Source organism: Aulonocara sp. 'chitande type north' Nkhata Bay, linkage group LG15 (assembly GCF_057382095.1).
Source record: "Aulonocara sp. 'chitande type north' Nkhata Bay isolate Kocher_YH1m ecotype deep benthic linkage group LG15, A_spYH_male_GT1.1, whole genome shotgun sequence".
Lineage (NCBI taxonomy): Eukaryota > Metazoa > Chordata > Actinopteri > Cichliformes > Cichlidae > Aulonocara > Aulonocara sp. 'chitande type north' Nkhata Bay.
In genome coordinates this window covers 20,708,527-20,730,781 of record NC_141358.1, presented here as the reverse complement: position 1 = coordinate 20,730,781, position 22,255 = coordinate 20,708,527, and the positions used below count along the sequence as shown (strand labels likewise).

Genomic DNA, 22,255 nt, shown 5'->3' with positions numbered 1-22,255 from the left:
ATTTTTAAATGTTTTTCTCCTGGCTTTTTCTTACATAAAAGAGGCTGCTCTGGTAATTACAAAAGAAAGTTTGGACGGCATGTTGTTTGTAGCCAAACAACATGGAGACCTATCAACAGCGAGATCCAGGTCACATCCATTAGAAGAGTGAAATCTCGAAGGGTGGTGAGATAGATGAGATGCTTAACAGTCTATTAATATTAATGCTAGCTCTGTAGCTAGGGACCAAAGATGTCGCCGTCAAGTAAAACACAGAGCTGCTTGTCCTATGTGAGCATAAACATGTGATTTATTTCCTAAAGCACATGTGTTCTCCTGGTGAGACTAATTTTGTGTGAATGGGGCTAAAGGCTGACTCTTTGCTGTTGGCTGCTTGCAGAAACAGTGTGAACAAATGCGTGGATGAAATGATGTATTAATGCTCATAAACTCAATAATTTGGAGTCAGAGATCCGGCTCTGCTCCATTTTGGACTAAATTAACCTGTGGAGGAACACTTTGTTATCGCTATTCTGATGGAAACCAGTCCCCTCCTGTACTGGGACTGGAAACTGGCCTCCATCCATCCATTGGCATACAGAACAATGCATCTGTCTTAGACTATTTGAGTCTACTGTTGTATTTGACTACTGATGCAAATGTCCTAGTGGTTCAGTTTCCAGGGCCCTGTTGACAACAGCATGCTCTACATCCCATTTCTCACATGGCATGTAATAGGACTTATTAGCTCTAATCTTTGAAACACATTATTTAGTTTATGCAGTCTTTGCACTACAGAATACATAAAGTGCAATATTATAAAAACGTTGTACAACTGGTCAAAGTTTCGCCTCAGCTGGCTTTCGTCCTAATTTGCAGAAAATTTTCACCCAAGATGTCTAATCCAAAATGATAACAGAGTTCTCCCTGTTGCCTGTTTTTCTTTTTTTTGTGATCTCAGTGGGCTTCATTTCCACAGCAGCGAGGGGTATGAAGGTTCATATTAAACTCTGGATGAATATAAAGTCTCGGTTTATTGAATTCAGTTCTCGAACAGTCACAGCGGTGCTTCTCACTTCTCATCGACATGCTGGCTTTTGATAAAATGTTGTGCCGATGAGCCACGCTTTATACCAAACAGTAATATTAGAGTGCAGCACACTGAAAAACGTTTGGTTATTCTCTTTAAAAACCAAGCTGTAAATGTTAATCAATTTGCTACTGTGACCTAGAACTAGAGGACTTTCAGAGATTATATGAGGCTTACATCAGCGTATTAAAGCCGATATTGAACTTTCATTATAAGTTAAGAAGATGAGCCAACATGATCCACCTCTGATAGGAGTGATAGGATGGCGTTTGTTTGTTTAACAGGAACTCTTTTTTAAATTAATTTCCTTGCCTCACATTTCCCCTTTTATATTCATTAAGGGGCAGATATTATGCCATGCAGAATTTAATCCCAGTAATATCTCTCTGTTAAACAGAACAGATTATATCACACTACTTACATTTGACTATTAATCATTCAGTCCAAACGGTAACTTATCACTGTTTCACTTTTGACTTAAGTTTCAAAAACCTATGATTCCAGGTCACTTGGGTAAAGTTTGACAAGGTCCTGCTTATTAAAACACTATGGATACATTTGAAAGCCTTCTTAGAAACAAAGCAATGCCATTCTTCCTAATTTTTGTACTCCTATGAAAAATTATGTACACTCCTACTGCTTCCATAGCAATTAAAAGGGTAAAAAGCAGCCAGGGGCTACTAATCAGACATACAGTGGTCCCTCGTTTATCGCGGGAGTTACATTCTAAAAATAACCCGCAATAGGTGAAATCCGTGAAGTAGCTAACTTTATTTTTTACAATTATTATAGATGTTTTAAGGCTATAAAACCCCTCACTACATGCTTTATACACTTTTCTCAGACACACATGAACATTTTCACACTTTTCTCTTTTGTTTAAACACTCTCAAAGTTCGATTTATCAAAGATTTATGTAAATTTGACAAGCTGAACGCATTCTGTACAGGAAACATCGCATGAGATTGATTGACAATGGTCTACAGTCAATCAGGACGCAGAACACAATGCACAGTAAAAAAACAAACAAACAAAAAAAAACAGCATGCAAAATTGCACACACAAAAAATCGTTATAGCGAGGTACCACTGTACTTGATTATCTGATTATCAGCAAATGTGAGCACATTTTTGCTGTTTGCTGGTCTGCAGCATTCAGGTGTGTGTTAACACAATGCCAAAACATTCCTGGGAGTGGACTTTCCAGCAAATTCAACCCATGCAAAAATTTTTTTTTTTTTTTTTTACAAAAAACCCAAGTGCTACACAGACTCTACAGGCCTCAGTTAGCTCATGATGATACCATTAGAAAGGCAAAAAACAAGTACGGGTTGTTTGGAAAGACTGCCAGGAGAAAGAGTCCGCTCTGAAAAGGTTTATGATGTATGTGGTTCCAGTTCTGATTATATCCAGAAGCGAAAGAACGTCTGTGGCCAGACTGTTATTATTTTTCTCAGGTAAGAAAAAAAACTTCACTTTTGTCCACTTTCCAACTCAATCTAAAGCTAACCATAACCTCAAAGGTGCACTCTGCAGTTTTCCAACAAACAAATTCTTACCTTCAAAAATACACAATGTGTGTCTTGAAAGTCTAGTTCTGATTTTGACCATTTTGCTGCCTTTGGTGCTAATCATGCTAACGTGATTAGCCTCCCTACCCCAAAGACTCCAGAGCATTGTCGTGCATTACATTATATATGCTTCAAGACCAACTTAGTTCACTACATTTAAGTTCACTATGGGGATAGCTAGGGGCTCAAGGGTTGCATGCAACAAATAAAGATCCAAAGCCTCAGCCCAGAAAACAAGTCATTACAAAACGATGCCACTGTGAATTAAAATAGTCTGCATTGGAGGACATGTTCCCATCCTCTTGGTGTCTTGTCCAATGCTCTTATCATTCAACCTCTAACGCCCACAGCTATTTCCTGGCCAGCTGCAAAACAACAAATCATAGCCTGCTAGTTTTCTAACCCTCCAGTGAATTCTGCAGAGCCAAAAAACAGAGGTTTTAATTCTGTGGTGCCAAGCTATAACCTGGAAAAACAGAAAAAGCAATACATCTCCATAAATTAGCATGTCACACCAGGCAGTGCCCTCTCACGCTCCTCTAAAATTATGTCAGGAAGCACTCCAATTCATTTGTACTCTATAGCTGGGTGAGGCCAATACTTTGGCCCAGTTCTCTTTGTTGTTTTCTCTGGAAAGCCTTTCACTGTCCTCCATCTCATCTTTGCCACGACCTCTCTTACCTCTCCTTTTCCTCTCGATTTCCTTTGCTGTACATCTCTTCCTCTGCGTCTTAAAATCTATCGTACTTTCCCTACGGCCAAAGAGAAAATGTGAATTGCGATAGATTCACAGTTAGCAACTTAATTAGAGCCCTTAAATCATGGCTGCCTTCCACCGCCTCAGGTTACAACTGAGGAGAGCTGCACTGAGAATGGATGTCTGGCTTTGTGTAGCTTGTTCTTTAAAGAAATCTCTGTACATCCCGAACGCTAGCCTTTTCTTTGCTTTAAAAACGTGCTTTAGGGCAGTGAGAGTGCATTGCTGCTGCATATATCTGTGCGTATTAACTCATTCACTGCCAGCCATTGGCAGTGAATGAGTTAAACCCATTGACTCATTCACTGCAATTGACGGCTATAGACGTCAATGGCAGTGAATGAGTTAATAACTGAGGCCAAAACAGAGGTGCTGTCATTTGCTCATCCAGATACATACAACCCTAAAATTTTAGATGACAGCTGCAGGAATGAAACTACACTAAAAGAGCTCATTGCACTACACTTATTAATTTAGTCACATAGCAATGCCGATACTGAAACTTAAACTCTTCTTCTTCTACCTGCTGCCTTTAGGGGTCACCACAGCTGCCTTCATCTCTCCCCGTCCCTGGCATTACCATCACTAACCATCTTGCTGTGAGGCGACAACTCCCTGCACTGCAGTGCCACCCTACAGCCTATTGCCATATGCTGAGATTTATCCAGCATTCTCATCGACACTGTTTGATATTAACTGAACACACTGCTGTTTGTATTGTCTCAAAAAGATCAGTACTGATTGGCCTCTTTCTCATAGCTCATTTCTAATTCACTCCAATTAGCCAGCTTTTTCTGCATTTAATGTTGCACTCAGTTAAAGTAGTGCTATTAAACTGCTATAATGTTAATTGTGAGGCACAGCAGGAACAGCTGTGTTGGTCTAAGTACATCTCTGTGCACACAGTGGGTGACATGACACAGAGAGACGGACACGGTGAGTTTATTTTCCTCTTTATATTAGGGAGAGACCATGAGTCAGGGTGACTGCTGTTCACACGCGGCACAGAGCTAAGTAGCCGACCATAATCCGTAATTACTTGACGTAAATGGACGGGTATCAGCTGAACAGTTAAACCAGCAAGTTTTGACGTTTGCCTGGTTCTTTATTGTCTTTTTAAATCTTTATTTAATCTGCTTTTATATGTGGAAAACTGCTAACGGCAAGACTTGTACCTGGAGTTAGCCTTTGTGTAGTAAAAAGGGCAGAGCAGCCCAAAGTGCTTCAAATACACTGCATTTGAATCCAGTGAATATGTGACACAGCAGGGAATTTGGGCATGAGAGAATTTGTATTTTCTTACACTTATTTTTCTTGCTTCTTATTACCTTCAACCTCTTGATCTTGTTTACTGGTTTCTCTGCTGCTGCTGCTATGCTGATGACATTCAGCACTTAGCACTCTTCCAGCACTCTTGTAGCTCTAAATTAAAATATGAGCTAGCTGCTTTAGATATTATTCATCAGTCTCTGCTAAGCAAAGAATTTCCAGACATGCTCTGGATTAACAAGTTAATTTTCCTATCGCATCGAGAAGAAAGGGCTCCATGACAGAGTGGCACTACAGGGTCACCCAGTGTGGCACCCTCACTAGGCTGCACTAATAGAGCCGTTCTCAAATGCAGACCTATTAATCAAACTCCAAGACCCAAAGAGCTCAGGATTGATAGCTTCAGTCCCAGAGCCAAGAGCTGAAAAGGAGCAAATTTGCCTCAAGCTGACAGTTTTTTCTAAAATACTTTCCTCTCTGAGATAAGGAAACGGAACGAGGGTTAGTTTTAACTTTGCAACGTCATGAAGATGATGACATTGCTTTTAGGAGCAGTTCGCCTGGAAAGCAAACACTTCCCCACAAGTTACTGCGTTTTGTAATGCAGAGGGCCGTGGTGGGGGAGCCACTTCAGAAATGTATACAGCTCTTTGATTCAGTCTGAAAAAGGCAAAAAGATTCACATTTTCCCATAAATTCATCCCACGGTGTCAGACCTCACATATAAATACCTGTTCAGAGGTACCACTTAACATTTCAGCATGATTTCTTTGCCACTTGTCATTTTAACCAAGTCTTTTGTTGGAATGGTGATGCAGATTCGAGCACTTTTTAAATGCCTTACTGCCAATCAGAGGTGTGCGTGTGTGTGGGAAGCAATCATCACCATGATGCCTGTAGAGAGGAATGAGCAGCTAATTTCAGGGTGGAGCACGGATCCAGATACCTCAGCAAAACCTAACACATACACACACACACCGACACACATTTACACAATGCCTCATCCCATTAAGGCCAGTCAGTATGCAGTGCAGTGGGAGTGATTTGCAAGGGCTTTATCAGTCTGAATGTTAACAGAAGAGCTATGGGACTTACTGGCCAAAGCAGATAACAACTGGGAAACTAGTGTGTGTGTGTGTGCATGTATGCGTTTGTGTGTGTGTGCCTGTGTGTAAAAAAGTTAGAGAAAGTGTCAGAGGAAAAGGGAAATTAGTTTAGTTGGTACAGCGCAGTTATATGTTGTCGGTTGCTAAAGCACAGCAACTAAATACTACACACTGTATTCTGCACTATACACAGAGACATGCACATGCAAACAAAAGTCATTGCATTAGGTTAAAGTATTTTGGCTTGCACACGTGCCAGTGTGAACATAGTACATTTCTATGTACTCTATATTTGGATTAAAACCCAATCGATGTAGTGGTTTTAAGACGGATGCAGATATCTGGGCCAGATTTAATAAGATATACAACAGGGTCATCTGCAAAAAGTGAGTTTGTGAGTTCCTACCACTTACATCAATCTTGTAGATAAAATCCAGTTAAACATAACGATATTTTCTAGTTACTTACACAGCACAAATAAAGTTATTCTTTTCCAAAACCCTTTCATCACTACCCACCTTATAATATCTCGATTCAGTAACTCAGTGTTAATTAAGGGGCACGCTGCAAAGGTAGACGATGAGTCATGCTATTCTAAGAAATGAAAATATGAGTAATCTATTTCTTAAAGACTGTTATGTGCTTAGCGTATTCCCTTTCCCTTTGTCTTAAATATAAAAACAACATTAACTACAAAAAATTGAATTAAGCACGCAGAACAAATCAGAAGCACCAAAAAGGGAAAAAATAATCATGTCAAATGCAAAAACTAGTTTAGAGGAGCACTACCCCAGCCTTCTCAGTGATGCACCTCTTCACCTTCTCAAATATTTAAAGCTCATTTCAGGGACAATTGTGTCTCTGTCCATCTGGCTGCAGTCCTGCCCTAACACGCCCCAATCTGCAGCAGATCAACCGGAAAAAAAAAATCATTTGGATCTTAGCAGCATTTTCCACCCGGTTAGTAGCAATCAATGAGTTGATGTACAAACTAAAGGTCACGGGGGGTCGGAGAGGAAGGCCGGGCCAGCCTTTTACTCTGTATGAGGAACTGTTGATTTATTGGATATTGCAAGCAAGCTGATCCACCTTCAAGTGCCTTTTGAAGATAAATCAGCTGGACATCAAGACAAAATTTCTCACGTTGATGAATTATTCCTTTACATTCTCTGACGGCCTTCAAAACCTTCCATCGTCCTTTGTTCCTGGTGGCTTGTCATTCAGAGGATGAGACATGTGATCAGCTCTTATGACCTTTCATAAATTAGATTTTTCTGTAATGAATTTGCAACATCTCTATTTAAACTTTGGTCTCTACACACCATAATGATCCACGACAAGCAGATACGCAGATTTTAGTTTCAGGTTTTAAATGTTAAAGTGAAAAAAGAAAAGCTTTTTTTTTTTTTTACTTTACTTACAGCCATGAAACTAATGTTAGAGCTACTGAATGCATCATTGGTATTTCAATTGGTTCCCTCTAGGGTTTACTTTCAATTTGCAGTTCTGTCTGCCACTGGGTACAAATTCTCCAGGGGAAAAGGATAACACTTTTTCCCCAGTAGGTACTGGTATTGTTCCCTAGCTGAAATGGTAGATGGGGGAGTAACTATGGAAACTCTACATGCTGCCAAAAGAAGAAAAAAAGTCCAGCATAAAGGGAAGGTGAAGCGAGGGTGTGACAGAAACAAAAAGCAAACAAAGAGTGGAAAGAAGAAAACAAATAAAGAGCTACACACTAGTGTATTCAGATCTGTTCCTATTTTATGATTACCATGTTAACACGTACTGAACATACCCAACCAGACAGTGAGTGATTTCAACCTGATGTTCAGATTTTCTTTTGAGATTTAGTGAGATAAAAATTATCTCAAACATTTCATTTCCAAAATACTCCCAATAGAACCCAGTAAAACACCCTGATTCTTTGAAATGTTAACACGTGCTGTGTTCAGGCCAAAGATTTTATCTTTAGAAATTAACTAAATGCAGCTCCGCAGGTTTATCTTAAGCCTTTATTAATTTGTCTGAACACACTCGTAATTCCCAAAGGAAACGCAGCAAAAACCTTTCCAAACTGAGGACATCGCATTTATCTTGTTTTCTGAAATTAACACAGGGCCATTGAGCAAACAAGGTTCACTTGGTATAGAAGCAATAAGATGTTTTAAACTGTGGCCTTATTTCTTATGGTCTCTCTTGGGCTCTGCAGATAGCTGCAGGGTAGAGCGATGAAAGGCTACCGACAGGGAATACAAAGAACAAGGCCATGGAGTGGAGTGGACTTGGAGTACACATCCTGAAACAGAAGGAGATACTGGGTCACTGTAGATAAGATGGATGGGCTGAACAAGGACAGAAATACAAGAGACTGGGATGTGAGAAAAACTTTAAAGAAAAAAAATGGAGGAGAATAAAAGAATGGAATGTAAAACAGAGAAGGGAGGACGGGGGGATAAAGGGAGAGATGATTCAGTAATTGGGCCTCGTTTGCAAGCGTGTTTTACAGATTTATTTTACCTCAATCTGGGTCAAGGTTGCATGGGCAGTATTCTAACTCAAAACTATCCTACTTCAAAAGCACTTTCAATTTTTCTTCTCAACTTCTCATTCCTAAAATCTTTTGATCTCTTCTTGCTTCGTTTCTCTCTGACCTGCACATAGTGAATTAAACATAATCTAACTTTGACTGAGTGCTGTTTATCCCACAGATCATTCAGAGCCGTCACTCTGAGTTTAGGATTTCTGCAACTGACCTCTACCTCTCTCTCTCTCTGTATAATGTCTACATGGTCTAATTTCCTCAATAGACTGTTTTAATGATGTTTTAACAACAAAAGAAATGAAATAACTAACATTTTCAAAGCACAGACGAGTTTTTATCACCAGAGAGACATATTGATAACACTTGTCTGATATGTATCAGTGGATATGGAAGTTTAGATTTATAGTTTTATAGATCTTCTGGGTCTTTACATAACTCAGGATGGGATTAAAAGCTACCATAAACCCCATTGTCTGTTGGATTACATTACGCTTGCCACTGATGGTTCTGCTGATCTTTTATGATATATCAATACAATAGCATAGGGATTCCCAGATGGTGCATATCTGCAACAGTAGGAAGGGGAGGAAACAGATATATTGAAATGATCTTGAAATCTTTTATAAAAAGATTATAAAGAATAACTTGCATTCTTGTACTCAGTTTATTTTAAGGATTCACAACCTCACAGATGGCTGCAATGATCAGTGTCTCTAGCTGATCCCACTGGAGGAGTTGAACAAATACCACTCTAATTCACATTACAGTAAACAAATACTATAGTCACACTAGGGAAAACAGTAGTTGCCAGAACCAGAACCACTTGCAGTCAGTTTCTGTCTTCAAGTCCCTTCAAGTGGAGTCCCTTACTGGAAAGAGAAGTGTTGCAGTCAGGTTGCCCTCATCATCTGAGAATAACTGCAGTCAGCCCAAGTCAGACTTGTTACAATACAAAAAAACAAGGACATACACCTATCAGCCGAAACCATGATAAATGTCAACTTGCGTCTGTGTGTCAGTGAAACAACACAACTGGCTGATAGGTTTTTCAGTTCAGATGGTGGTTGGATATTTGGGGCCAGAGTTCAGTCCACTACCATCGCTGTGCTTACCGAAGTTACTGTAACCCAAAGATTTTCTGTTCAGGGTTCACTGAGTACCATGGCCCTGTCCCTATATCTCTTGTACAATCATGGAATACAAAGAAACCTAACACCTTTTACAAAGTCTGGCCCTGTAAGGTGTTCTTCCTTCGGCTCATTCTTCTGTTAAGGTAAGAACCAAGGTGTCTGTTAGCAAGTATACAAAAACTAAAAGACAAAGTTTATGAAATCTGGTGGCGAGGAATTGGATAGGGAAAGGAAGACCCATCGAATTTTCTAGCAAATCTGGATCATTTGAAAAATAACTTGATTAAAATTGTTCTTCTCAAAAAAGAATCCATTAGTGTTGCAAAGAAACCAACTTCCCAACATCTTTATAATGCTAATCTGTCAATTTCATAGACAAGAAAAAAAAATTAGCTTAAAAATAGCAGTTTAATAGCCTACATCCTCTGTTGCTCTGTATATTTGTTACTGTAATTTGTTTCCAGAGTTATTTGAGTGTGTGTGTGTGTGTGTGTGTGTGTGTGTGTGTGTGTGTGTGTGTGTGTGTAGGAATATGGGGTTGTGCTTGTGTGGTTCTAAGCTATCATAACTCAGTCATGCAGGTAAAGTCATCATCAACAGCAATCTGCTCAGGCCTCTGGGGATCACGTATGTGTGCAGAGCCACATACATGTGCACAGACATGAACACACACACTCACTCACTTACACACTCACTCTCCCTGGGGTATTTCTCACTTCAGGGAAGAGGACAAGGCGGGCAGAGTCCATTCACCCATACAGACAGAGAGAAAATTAATTTGTTACAGCGCGCTTATCGTCATGACAACCTGCCTTTTAATTAACGGGCTGACAAACAGCCTGGATGTCATGTCTCTCTTTGGGGAACGACTGATAGAAAGAAAATAGTGCTCTCCTCATCATGTGTGACTGACAGAAGGACTGTAGCAAAAAATAGTTGCAGACCTCTAATTGTTTTTATACAGAGATACTCATATTTTCATATTAAAGGGGGGCAGGGATAGCTCAGTAGGTAAAGTGGTCGCCCCATGATCGGAAGGTCGGCGGTTCGAATCCACTTAACGGCTACCCTGAGGTACCCCTGAGCAAGGTACCGTCCCTACACACTGCTCCCCGGGCGCCTGCTTAGTGGGCTGCCCACTGCTTCACTGAGTGAATGGGTCAAATGCAGAGAAAAACAAGTAATTTCCCCATGGGGATCAATAAAGTATCCATTATTATTATTATTAAAGACCCCAAAATGTTATGTGCTTATTGGTTGGAATTTATTTTAATTGCTTTAAAGTTCTAATTTTGGCATTGTGCACATTTTATTTTATATATATAAATAAAACTGTGTTCTTAGCACATTTTTTTTCTTGGACTCTGCTTGAGTAGCTTTGCATGACTGAGAGTCCAAAATAATCCCTACTTATTTTAACCCTCTAATCGCTCGGTTCATCCATCATCTGAAATGCAGCATTTTAGCTCCTCACCTTAAACAAAGGTTTGAACAGCAGGTTCAACCCACAGGTGAGACACCTGTGATTTTTATATGACCTTATTAATAAAGTCAAATTAAAGCAATTTTTTAAAGCAAACCAGTAATGACTGTTACTTGGAAATTAGATGAGTGAAAAAAAGTCGGTTTTTAGATTCTTAAAATCAGTTTATATCTCTGCAAATGGAAAAAATGTTAAAATAGAAGTATGAGGGGTTTTTTTTTTTTATATGGAGGAGGTTTTGGTGGAGCACAAAGAGGGTTTCAGCCAGAGGAAAGGAAACATCACCAGCACTGCCATGTAACTAGCCTGTAACCCCAACCTCTTTGGGTTTGTCTTTTCCAATGCAGTTTAGTTTCAAGGATGAAGCCCTGGATGCAAAAAAATCAAACAGTTTCTGTCTGACAAGTTTGCTCTGTCATGTAAGACTAAAGCATTTCAGCTCAGTGTGTGCGAGTGGAACAGAGAGGGGTAGACCATGGCGCCCCTTAAAGCATCAGGCCATCAAAACAGACCTGCTGCCTGAAAGTGGACTGCTGGGAGACAAAGAGCAAGTGTGTGTGCTGTCTGTTTGTTTTACCTCTTGAGGTTAAGCAGAGCCCAGGGGATGCCGGTGGGCGTTTTGAATGCAGGCAGCAGCTTCTCGCCCAACTCCACTGCCTTTCTGCGAAACACCTGAGAAAGAAACAGAACAAAAACAAGCAACTCATTACAAGATGGTTCGAGCAGCTGATGTATGCCTCTACATTTCCTTGAATTTTCAGCAGAAAATATAATTCAACATTTGCGAATCTCCATCTCTGCTCAAAATCCAAGGCTTACACCTGTAGCTCAGTGCTTCCCCCATCCTTCCACTCTTTATCCCTTTATTCCAGGCTTTTCCTCTTTCCTGTCTGCTTCCTTTTATCCCAGTAATGTTTTTGCCAGTATCTTTCCTTCCCTGCTTTACTGTTGCTTGGAGCTATACTGATGTTTTCCATGTGTAATGTGAGGAAACTTTAGCCCATTTAGTTGTTTAAAACGTCGCTGACTCAACATAGATATCTTAAAAACAGTTTCTCACTACAAAAAAACTGATTTATGGCTCTCCAGCTTACGTCTAATTCACCATTTTGCCATTATATAGCCAGCAATGTTTCGTTTCCCCTCTATTTAATGTGTTCCTGCTGCTTTCACCAAACTGATTGCCCAAAGAAAGTAAGATTTGCAACTCTATCACAATCTGTGAGGCTAAAAGGAGAAAACCGCTTAACTTTAGCTTAAACGTGAAAGCAAAACACATCTTAAAAAAACAAAACAAAAAAACAACCAAAAAACCAGCAGTGAGTCAGCCTTCCATCCAGAGAAAGCCAGACTCGCGGATCTTTGATCTCCTCTCATCCCTTTGGTATCTTTCAGGGTGAGACATCACAGCCTGTGCTGGTAAACACAAGCCTGTGGTGTGTATTTAAGTGTACTAACATCAATTTACACAGTTATGGACTGCTAGAGTTGAATTTTCAATGCATGTAACCTTCAGATCCATTTGGACCCACCACAGAGGCCCAGTGTGGCTTTAAATAGTGTCATGAATATTCAACCTGAAAACAAGAGCAAATACACCTGGAGCTCAGACCTGCAGGAAACTGGGAAATGATGCCCTATAAAAGTGGATTTGTGCACTTTTAACTCTTTCAATTTCCACAGGAATGAATAATGCTCATTCTTCTTAGATTAATATGGTAATATCTGGTGTTTTTCCTGGATGTCTACCACTCCTTGGTTGTTTGCAGTACTGTGTAACAGCCTAAAAGCGTGACGTAAGACTTGATTTGTTTTTTAACCTGTATAAAACTTGTGCTAATCACGTTCTTGGTTCCACTTTTTTTCCCTTTTTTTTAAGCACAGTTCAGGTGTTTTCTGCTGCAAGCAACACAACAGCAAATTTCCTCCTTGACTGGTGATCTCTTATCAAGTGCATTTAAATTCCCAGTCTAATCTTTTGTGTTAGCAAATCTGACAAGACAGCTTTGTAGCAGTTCTAGCCGAGGGCTTTGGTTGTCTCCAAGGTGTCTGATTTTGTTGGCTGTAAAAGTGAAGTGTACTTCCATATTTGGGTTCTGGTGTGAGTGTACTAAAGCAGTAAAGACGAAATGGGATTTGGCCTAAGACGTAGTGGACAGTTTGACACTGCGGCCAGGGTTTCAGCGGCTTGACTCAAACTGGTGCTGCTGCCCACTGACACGAATGAGAATGGCTTCATGTCTGTTAATGCAGCCCACATGGATTTGGACTTTTTTCTTATAACTTGACTCTAGGTGTAGAATTAAGTGGCACCTGTCCCACAGATTCAAGTCAATCAGATCCTGCCACACCTCTCATGAACAGCACCTCTGAATCCTCTTGTTTTTGTGCTGTTAGGAGAGTTTTTATTGAGACCACAAAATGTTAAAAATCAGAAAGCTTCCAAGGGTTATTGCTAAAAAATATATATATATCTTTTGAACATTCATGACCAGTGCAAGACAGAAAATGTGAAATCTGGGATAGATCATCGGAATTTCATAGGACTTGACTTGCTTGGTTTCCCCACAGTAACTTGGGATTTGAAGGTTAAGACTTTAGACTTGTTTGTGACTCGCACATGTGAGACTTATTCCCACTTCTGGGAGCTGCCTTAGTTCATAAGGGGAGAAAAAAACAACAACACCAGAGATGTTTCTTGTTGAAATGTGTGACTGAACTGCATAGCGCTATTTCTTTCAACCAGAGGCTGCTATGTAGCTCGCAGTCTTGCAACAAGGTAGAAAATATATGTAAAGTTTTGCCATTCAAAGCCAGTTCAAGCTTATTTGAATTTAATAGCACATGCAGATTTTCATGTTCACAGTATTAAGATGGAGTTGCTGTCTCCATCTTGATGTTTTTGAAACCAGATGTCACCAGCAGTGTACAGTTAGCCACAAATACCTAAAGGAGATTAATTCGCCAGCTTTCCTCCAATATTTTGTGACTGACGCTGTGAAATAATTGGCTGATGATGATGATCACCCCAAATTGGTATTTAATCACCACGAATAAAGGACCGACTAACTATCCAACTACTCCTAATGAGCTCTGTTGTTATTATTCATGCATTATTCTACTATATGTGGAAATGTGTCTTTTTACACACACATTGAGTCAGAGACAGTGCAGTATCACACTGCGTCATGAGCTGGCAGCTCTGTACTCGAGGGATCAGCCACTCAGCGGGGTCTGAGAGACGGGGGCAGGAGGGAGAAAAAGATTTGCGAAGAAGAAAAGCTCAAGAGGCCACTCGTCAAAACAATGTGGCAACTCTATGACTTTCTCCTCAAAATTCAGAGGCAGGAAAGGTTACTGAGAGTTAAAGTAGCGAGAGAGGTAACAGAAATGTGGCCAAAATTAACTGCTGGCATTCTGGGAATAAATGTCAGATATCCTCGTGTGAGACGGAGCAACGTGTCGATGTGTTTGACACCGTCAAGATGAGCCATGTTTCTCCTATTACATTTTTGTCCGCCTGACATGCAGACAGAGACTGATGATAGGCTACACCTGAGTATTTCCAATATATCAGACTTTATGAGGTCTACCAAATATTGACACACATTTCTTTATATTTCATATATTTTTAATTTGACTAAATTGAAGGAACTGAGTCTTTAGCCAGAGCTAAAACAAATGTAACATGTTTTGCTAAGTGAAGATTAAATTAATTCTTTTTATTTATACATTACCAGAAAAAACACAAAAGTTAATAGATTTTTTAAATATAAAGTAACAGAGATTCATAAAAAGATGAAAAAAGTGATGAGAAAAGCCAGGAGATATTTCTTACCAGGCTGAACAAACATGTTTACTCTTTATTACACGTGCACACCTAAATCTGAGTTATTACCTAACAGTGCATGCTAAATTCAGTAGACTTTGAGTCTCGAGTTTCGAATGGGCTAGTTTCAAATCACCAGTGTTTTACATTCCTACAGTGGAGGAAATGCAGAGTAGTAGCTCGGTAAAAATACAGAGGACAAAATGCTTGTATGAGATGAGGAAAACTGGCTTTTAACACTTCAAGAACCTCTTGAGGCGTATCAACTTGAAAATCTACAGTTACCAACCCAATATCATAACAAAATGTATAATAGATGTAACGTGTAATCTGCAAAACATGAAATGGACACGCATGCAGAGGTTGCATTACCAGCAGGGGGAGATAAAATACTTAAAGCCACAAAGTTGGCAATGAGCAAAAAACATACAGAGTACATTCGTTCCAGGTTACTTAATGGATAGAAACCATTAAGCTAGGCGGCGAATGTGTATTTAAGTGTAAATGTGTTAATATCTGTTTAAACACTTTCCTGAAATTATTTCATGCTGGCTTAAAATGAAATATCTAAAATATCTCCCTCTACTGGAAGAAAAAAATATGGATCATTTTAATTCCTTTTTTGCTCCTGTGACTTCTTCTCACGGATCGGAAAATCAGTTAAGAAAGTGGATGGATGGAGTTTGGATGGTGGAGGACTTAAAAAGGATTTCAAGAACATGCACCTTGCCGAGAGGGATATTAACAAGAATTTGAGAAACAGCAAAGCAGCCAGATCTGAAAGTCGATGTTTTCTGTTAAAAAATTCCCTTAAAGATTACGGATTCTTGTGCAGGATTCACGGCATGAGCAAAAAATAATTTAACAGATGAAAACATTGATATATCCGCTCATACGGGTTCCTTCTGTATTCCAAGGAGACTTTCACAATGCAGTACTTTCAAGCCAAGATGTTTGATGGCACTGTGGACACCGAAATGCGTGTGTGTTTAGCTGCGCAGTGGGAGCAGAGCCGTGTCGTAACAAGGCATCAGATCGCAGTGATTAATGCCTTTAATAATGCTAGAAGCACACTGAGGGGAAGAGTAAAAACACTCCCAGGGATGCGCCCATGAATGAATTAAACACACTCCGCGTCCAAGGCCATCAAGCAAGCTGCCAACAAGCTTTAATAAGTACTACAGAAAGCGAAAAGCACACGCAAAACCTGTGGCTGATGTCAGTAGTAAAAGCTGATGTTGATAATCACATTTCACACCTCGATGCTTCTGACAGCAAAGGCTTCAGGAAAACACACCAGTGTGTTTGTTTGCATATGTTAACCCTAGCAAATGGATGAAACACATATCAGCATCCAATAACTCATGATGCATCTGCTTTAGAGACGTGAAAATAGATCAATCTGCACACCAAACAGCTCAAGTACCAGGAGTTTTCTGTGTGCCCTTTACGGCGAGACAACCTGGTCATCTGAACAAGCACATAGCTGTGTTAAATACAGAATATTATGCTGTATAACTATATCAAACAGTTAAAAAAAGAGTATTCATCTTTTCATATTTAATAAACAGTCAGTCATTACGATAGGTTTTCAAGTATTATTTTCGCATTTGAAAATGGCTCCTGTCATGGCCACTCGAGGCCTGCTCGAAAAGCGAGTCAATCTCCATTAAACACAATGTTAAAAGGTCCAATTTTTTAATAACTCATCTGTTTAATTTGTATTAAGGTTTAAAGTGTACATTAAGGGAGTTGCTACTTCAACTGAAAAGCAGCTTATACCTGCTAGCTGTCTGCTAGGCTTCATCTCTGAATGGGGTTTAAAGAGGTCAACGCTCCATCAACACTTGCAATATAAAGTGTAATATATTTGACCACATAATTCAGCCTGTGGCCTTCATCAGGGTCATCAACAACCGATCCCAAAACACGCTGGTCAAGTAATAAAGCTGCTCTTTATACTGTTGCTGGAGCTTTAGAGCCTCTTTAGAGCCTTGTTCTTCTCCATGAACCTTGGAAGTAGGTGAAGCTGTGTCAGAAACCTCTATTCTGAATGTGACACACTCCCATGGTTTTCATGCAATAAAACCATTAACAAAGGAGGTAGAAAGAAGGAAAATTTACTCTACTTTCCTCCCATTAGATGTGTTTGGCTTTGGTCTTTAGTCTACAAATGAGTTAAGGGTTCAAGGGTTCAAGGTTCAAGGTTCTTTATTTGTCACATGCATAGTTATACAAGTATAACACACAGTGAAATGTTATTCAAAGATCTCGTCAGAGTGAATACAAGGGAGTAGAAATGATGGTTAAACATTGATTTCTTGAGCTCAGTGTGAAAAGCTAGTGGTTGAAATCGTGACATTGTCCTATACTTAAACGCATGCTGAGACATTCACTGAACATCAGCCACTGAATCAGGTTTAACTAAATGAGGCAGGGAATGTGAGAGCATCAGGCCCGTCAATACAGCTTTTACACAAAGAAGACTGATTTATTTCCACAGGGTAAAGACTGGCTATCACCACTGTCAACAAATGAGGCGGCCACCTGTCAATGAGGTGTAAAACACAGGCATTAACACTGATATGCGTGTTTTGCTCTCTGGAACGATCGAGATTTAGATCTCAGGAACACTAAAGAAACAAAAACGAGAAAGATGACGTCAGTGAGTCCTGCAGTGAAATACGAAACATTATTAAAAATAGCCTGTTAAAATTACAGACAACAGCCTCAATTAATTTGGAGTTTACCAACCGAACTGCTAAGCAACATAAATAAAAAGGACTCAAGTACAGGAACAATAAATGAGAACTACTAATTAGGCTGGCTGCAAGCAAATGTTCAGCATATCCAAATTATTTAAACCAATTAAAGTGAAAGATGGCAAAGTACTTATTGTAAATTCACGCGTTTAAAAGTCTTTCCAAGATTACCTAAAGCTATCAACCATAAGTGAAGAATCAATGGCTGTGACAGCATGTCCAGAACATCACTGTGTTGTGTTGAAGATTGTTGAAGAGGATTACTTACATTTAAACAGTTAAGCAATTGGAACATCAAAGAAATATAAAATATAAAAATATATATAAAATATATATATTAGTTTTTGATTTGCTCTCAAGTTATTTCACATTTATTTCTCTATGGTAACAAACTTTATCCTTGGAAAACTTAATGTTTATAGTATTTCTGGCATTTCGTTAGGCCAAGTAATTAATAATTTAATGGAGAAAAAATAGCTTTTTTTTATCAATAATTAAATAGTTATTTATTTTTTGCAGCTCTGTATGGGATAAAGTTGAGCTCAAGAATGAAGTTTTAAGCTAAGCTCTTAAACCGTATGTTGCTGTAGCGTTTCAAAAATGAGGGAGTGATGAGTAAATTTTGCCTAAGGTTGTTACAAAAGATGGTAGATGATAGAACATGCAGAATTTAAGCAGACATCAGCCATGCTTGTGTAAAAGCTGCATTAACTGTGTGGAGAAGATAATGGCCCTCGTAACAATCTTAAGCTTCACCTGGTTCAGTAATCTCCGAGTAGAGAATAACTAACATAGTGTTAGTGTGTTTTCCTGTTGTGAGTATAGCTGACAGGTGTGTGCACTTATATGAATGAGATAAATTAGATTTATTATGTTTTTGGTCAGAGTTAAGGTCATTTATAAGATTCAGGTTATGTTTAGAGTGAGGAGACGACAGTGGAAGGTGGAACCAAGGACCTTAAATTTTAAGTATGGGTGTTCAGTCAATCAAACCTCCGCCTCTTCTCTAACCACATATGTTTGCAGTGTGTGTGTTTTGCGTGTACGATTATGTGTTGCAGTCCGCGGGGAGTCGCTTGGACAGCTCCCTAACTAAGATGAATCACCCAGCCAAGCCTCTGGGTGACCAGCAGGCATTCTGGGACACGTGGCCCAGATTACAGCGGCGTCTGTGGGGACGGCGCGAGCCGACACCTCCCTCCCTCCCAGATCCTGACACGCTACCCTCTTCTCCTCCCCTCTGTCCTTCTTCACCACCTCCGTCTTTCTTCCTCATTTCACTGACAGTGCTCATCATTGCTAAACACCTGATGAAAATTGATTTATTCCTTTGTCTCCCCCCTTTTCCCCCCTTTCCCATCTTCAATTCAAATTTCTACTCATGCATATATAACACTCACATTTTATCTCATTCTTTTTCTTTCATTTCCTGCCCTGTATCTGCTCTGTTATCTTGGCAATAAACAAAACTGAAAAGCATCCTCACCCAGATGTATTTACAGACACATGACTAGTTCATGATTAATTTAAAGACTGTTTTTTGTTTTTATTCAGCCATCTGTCACTGATTATTAAGTAGCTTAAAACACAGGTTCCCAAAGCTGTGGATTTGGGGTTTGGTGTGGTTCTTTTCTGTTGTTGTTTCTTCCTGCCTTACTGTCTGTCTTTGTCTGTAAAAACAAACTCAATGCAGCAGGCCAACACAGTTTGACTGATTGGCGAGATCAATTTCCAGCACTGCATCGCACCCCGTGTCATGAATACGAGTTAATAGCATCAGAATGGAGCTATGAGAAACTACCTTTACAAACTTCTTTTTACACCGTCCAGTCCGACTTTAAACAAATGGTTTAAATGGTGATGATGTGGGATATCCATAGAACTCGGTTGACATGTGGCGTTAACGTGTGATCTGTACCTGGCAAAACATGGGTTTTTATTGTTATTAAACACATGGTTTTACATCACTACAAGCAGACTTCAACTGCCCAACCCACCACTGTGCCGGGACCTTTAGCTTTCTGTGAGGCCGCTGGTTTTAAACAGTCCACCCTCACCTCCCTGTATATCTCTTCAATTTTGCCTCCGAAATATAAAGATTTTCTCTTTCCTAACTGACAATTAAACACCCAATTTTTAATTCTTCCTGTACCACACAGCATTCCCTACCCTGTACGTGGGGCTGCACATCTAGCGCAGAGTTAAAAGGACACAGAAGTGTGATGTTTGTTCACTTCATGAATTAATTAATCCATTCAGCGATGAGTGCAGACTGAATATGGAAAACATAAGCGAGGGTACGACTGAGTGTCAGCTGAAGGAGGCCCGTTTGGAGACTGCTGCCCTGACAGCTGTATTGGAGAGGCTTGCACACAAACCACTCTGAGGAGGTGACAGCTTTCGGTAGTTAAGAAGCCCGCTGTTGTGTGAATGGTTGCTCTTGTCCTCCTCGCTCTCTCTCTCTCTCTCTGTCTGTGTCCGTCTCACTCGCTCGCTCACTCTGGGTTTAATAACTTGCTTTGGGGAAGGAAAAAGTAGGATGAATGAGGGAAGAAAAACAAACACGGATTTGAGATGGGAGATGGAATTGTAATCATTTAAGGAAAGCAAATGGGAAGGAGCGAAACTAAGAACAGAAAAAAAATGCCAGTATTGATTTACATGTTGTCTGATATACAAATAAAAGTAAAACCGTACAAAGTTCTGCAAAAAGCCCAGACTATAACTTACTGAGTCATCTGTGTGGGTCAGAGCAGAGTCTGAACTCATAACCTTGAATTACAACAGGAGGAAGCAACGCTGGCAATGCAAATACCTGCAAGGTATAAAAACATTTCCGGGCAGGATGCCTCAGGGTGGAATATTAACCAGTGTAACTGATGGTTTTTAAAGGGGAACTCTCCTCCAAGTCTATCTAAATGATATGGAAATACTGAGAAAAAGGAACTTCAGCATTACAGTTCACTGGTATATGCTGGCACCTTCCTGACCCCATGAATGCATTTGCTCTTACAGCATGTTTTCTTTCCCCCTCCAGGGTCACTTTGGTGTTAAAAGGTGGATCTGTCCAGACTACACCTTGGAAAAAAAAAAATCCTTTTACTGTCCAAAATAATTAAACTCTGACTCACCCTCAACTACTAAAGAGCCCTGCAGGTGAAGCAGTTTGAATGCTAATGAGACTGGATGGAGAAAATGGAGAGAGAGCAACTCCAGAGTTATTGTGCTGTTTCGGCAGGGGCCACCTGTCAGCCATGATAACACACAAAAGGGTATACAAACCTCTCGTTTAGAGGGTCGGCTGTTAGCGTAAAAGGTGACGGCGAATGAAACATGTTGACAGAGAGTTTGTTGATATGAGCTATAATGTATGCAAGTTGTCCTTTGTGGTCTGTGTCCCAAATGTCACCCAGTGACAGTGAACATTTCACTGTTATTGTGAGAATAAATAGTGTAATATAAAGGAACAACAACCAATAATGCAATAATCTACAAGTATTTAAAGCCTGCATTTAACTGGAAAAAGTGAAAAGATGAGAGAGTCAAGCGCTGCAAAGGTCTGAAAGGTCTTTTTGGAGCCCTTACACATTGCTTATGTAGGGTAAGGGCAAAAAAAAAAGGTCAAATTTCTCATAATTAATGAGGTTGTAACACTGACGTACGTATGTATGTATTTAGAAGAAAGAAGACTGCAGGAGAAAACTGTTCAGTCGTTTAAGGAAAACATTTCTCAACCAAACATTGCAAGAATTTTGGGACATTATTTATGAGACATAATATAATTAAAAATTTACAGGATCAAGAGAAAGGGACCAGGCTAAAAGAGAACCCGTGCTCCATTGGGACCGGATACTGATGGCCCCTGCATTGTTTGCTTTAGCATGAAAATTAAAACAAAGTTGTGTTAGATTTGTCGCAGTCTTCTAATGAATATCATGTGTCACAACTCAAAAGAAAAAAGAAAGAATAGAAGTTAAAAAAGGAAACAAAGCAGTCGCTGAGGGGTTTGTCCTCAAGGTTTTCGAGGAACCTTTGTGCTCCTGCTGTGATATATAATGGAAATGGCAGTGAAGACAGAGTAAAACTGTCTCCAAGTTTAAACTTGTGTCTAGGCCAAGTTAAAAAGAGAAAACGAGAAATGCATGGCAAGCCTAAACAACATCAAAGCAGGCCGCGCCAGCAGTTGTGGCGTCACTTTTGGCACCCGCCACCGTTCCTGATGGTGACAACAGTAAGCACGCACTGATTGCAAGGCAGTAAATTGCACTTAAAAAGACACGATGAGTTACGGAAATCACAGCACGGGAACACTTCTAAGAACCACTGCCAGAAGCTCACCGCTGCATTTACAACAATTTAAAACTGCCATCTTCTTTGGGCCCAAGCTCATTTAAAATGGATCAATCAAAAATCTAAAATTTGGACACTTTATTAGACATAAGAAATATGAAGACTTTTAACCATAGACTGACCTAAATATGTACATTAAATACAAATCAGTAGTAGACACAAAACAGAACTTTTGGCCTCTGAAACTTGAGATCTTGTTGTTTTCAAACCACTCCTTTCAGATTGTCATCTACTGTGTGCAGTTTTGAATCCAGCAGAATAATGTACAGATGTTTTATTGACCGTACTCTGTACTAATGACTGGCTAAATTCACCAAGTGCGCTGACAGAGTCGAATGCAGCTCTGAGTTATAAAAAACAAAAGCAAAACAGATGCCGCTCACTG

The 22,255-nt window shown here is 39.8% G+C and overlaps 1 protein-coding gene across 1 annotated transcript in view; it reads right to left on the bottom strand.

The window, feature by feature from the left end:
* man1a1 (mannosidase, alpha, class 1A, member 1) overlaps window positions 1-22,255 on the bottom strand; it is a 172,325-nt gene that overhangs the window by 24,619 nt on the left and 125,451 nt on the right. Inside the window, exon 5 of the mRNA XM_086264886.1 lies at window positions 11,507-11,601. Within this exon, the coding sequence (XP_086121012.1) occupies window positions 11,507-11,601 (95 nt within the window). The remainder of the gene's footprint in view (window positions 1-11,506; window positions 11,602-22,255) is intronic.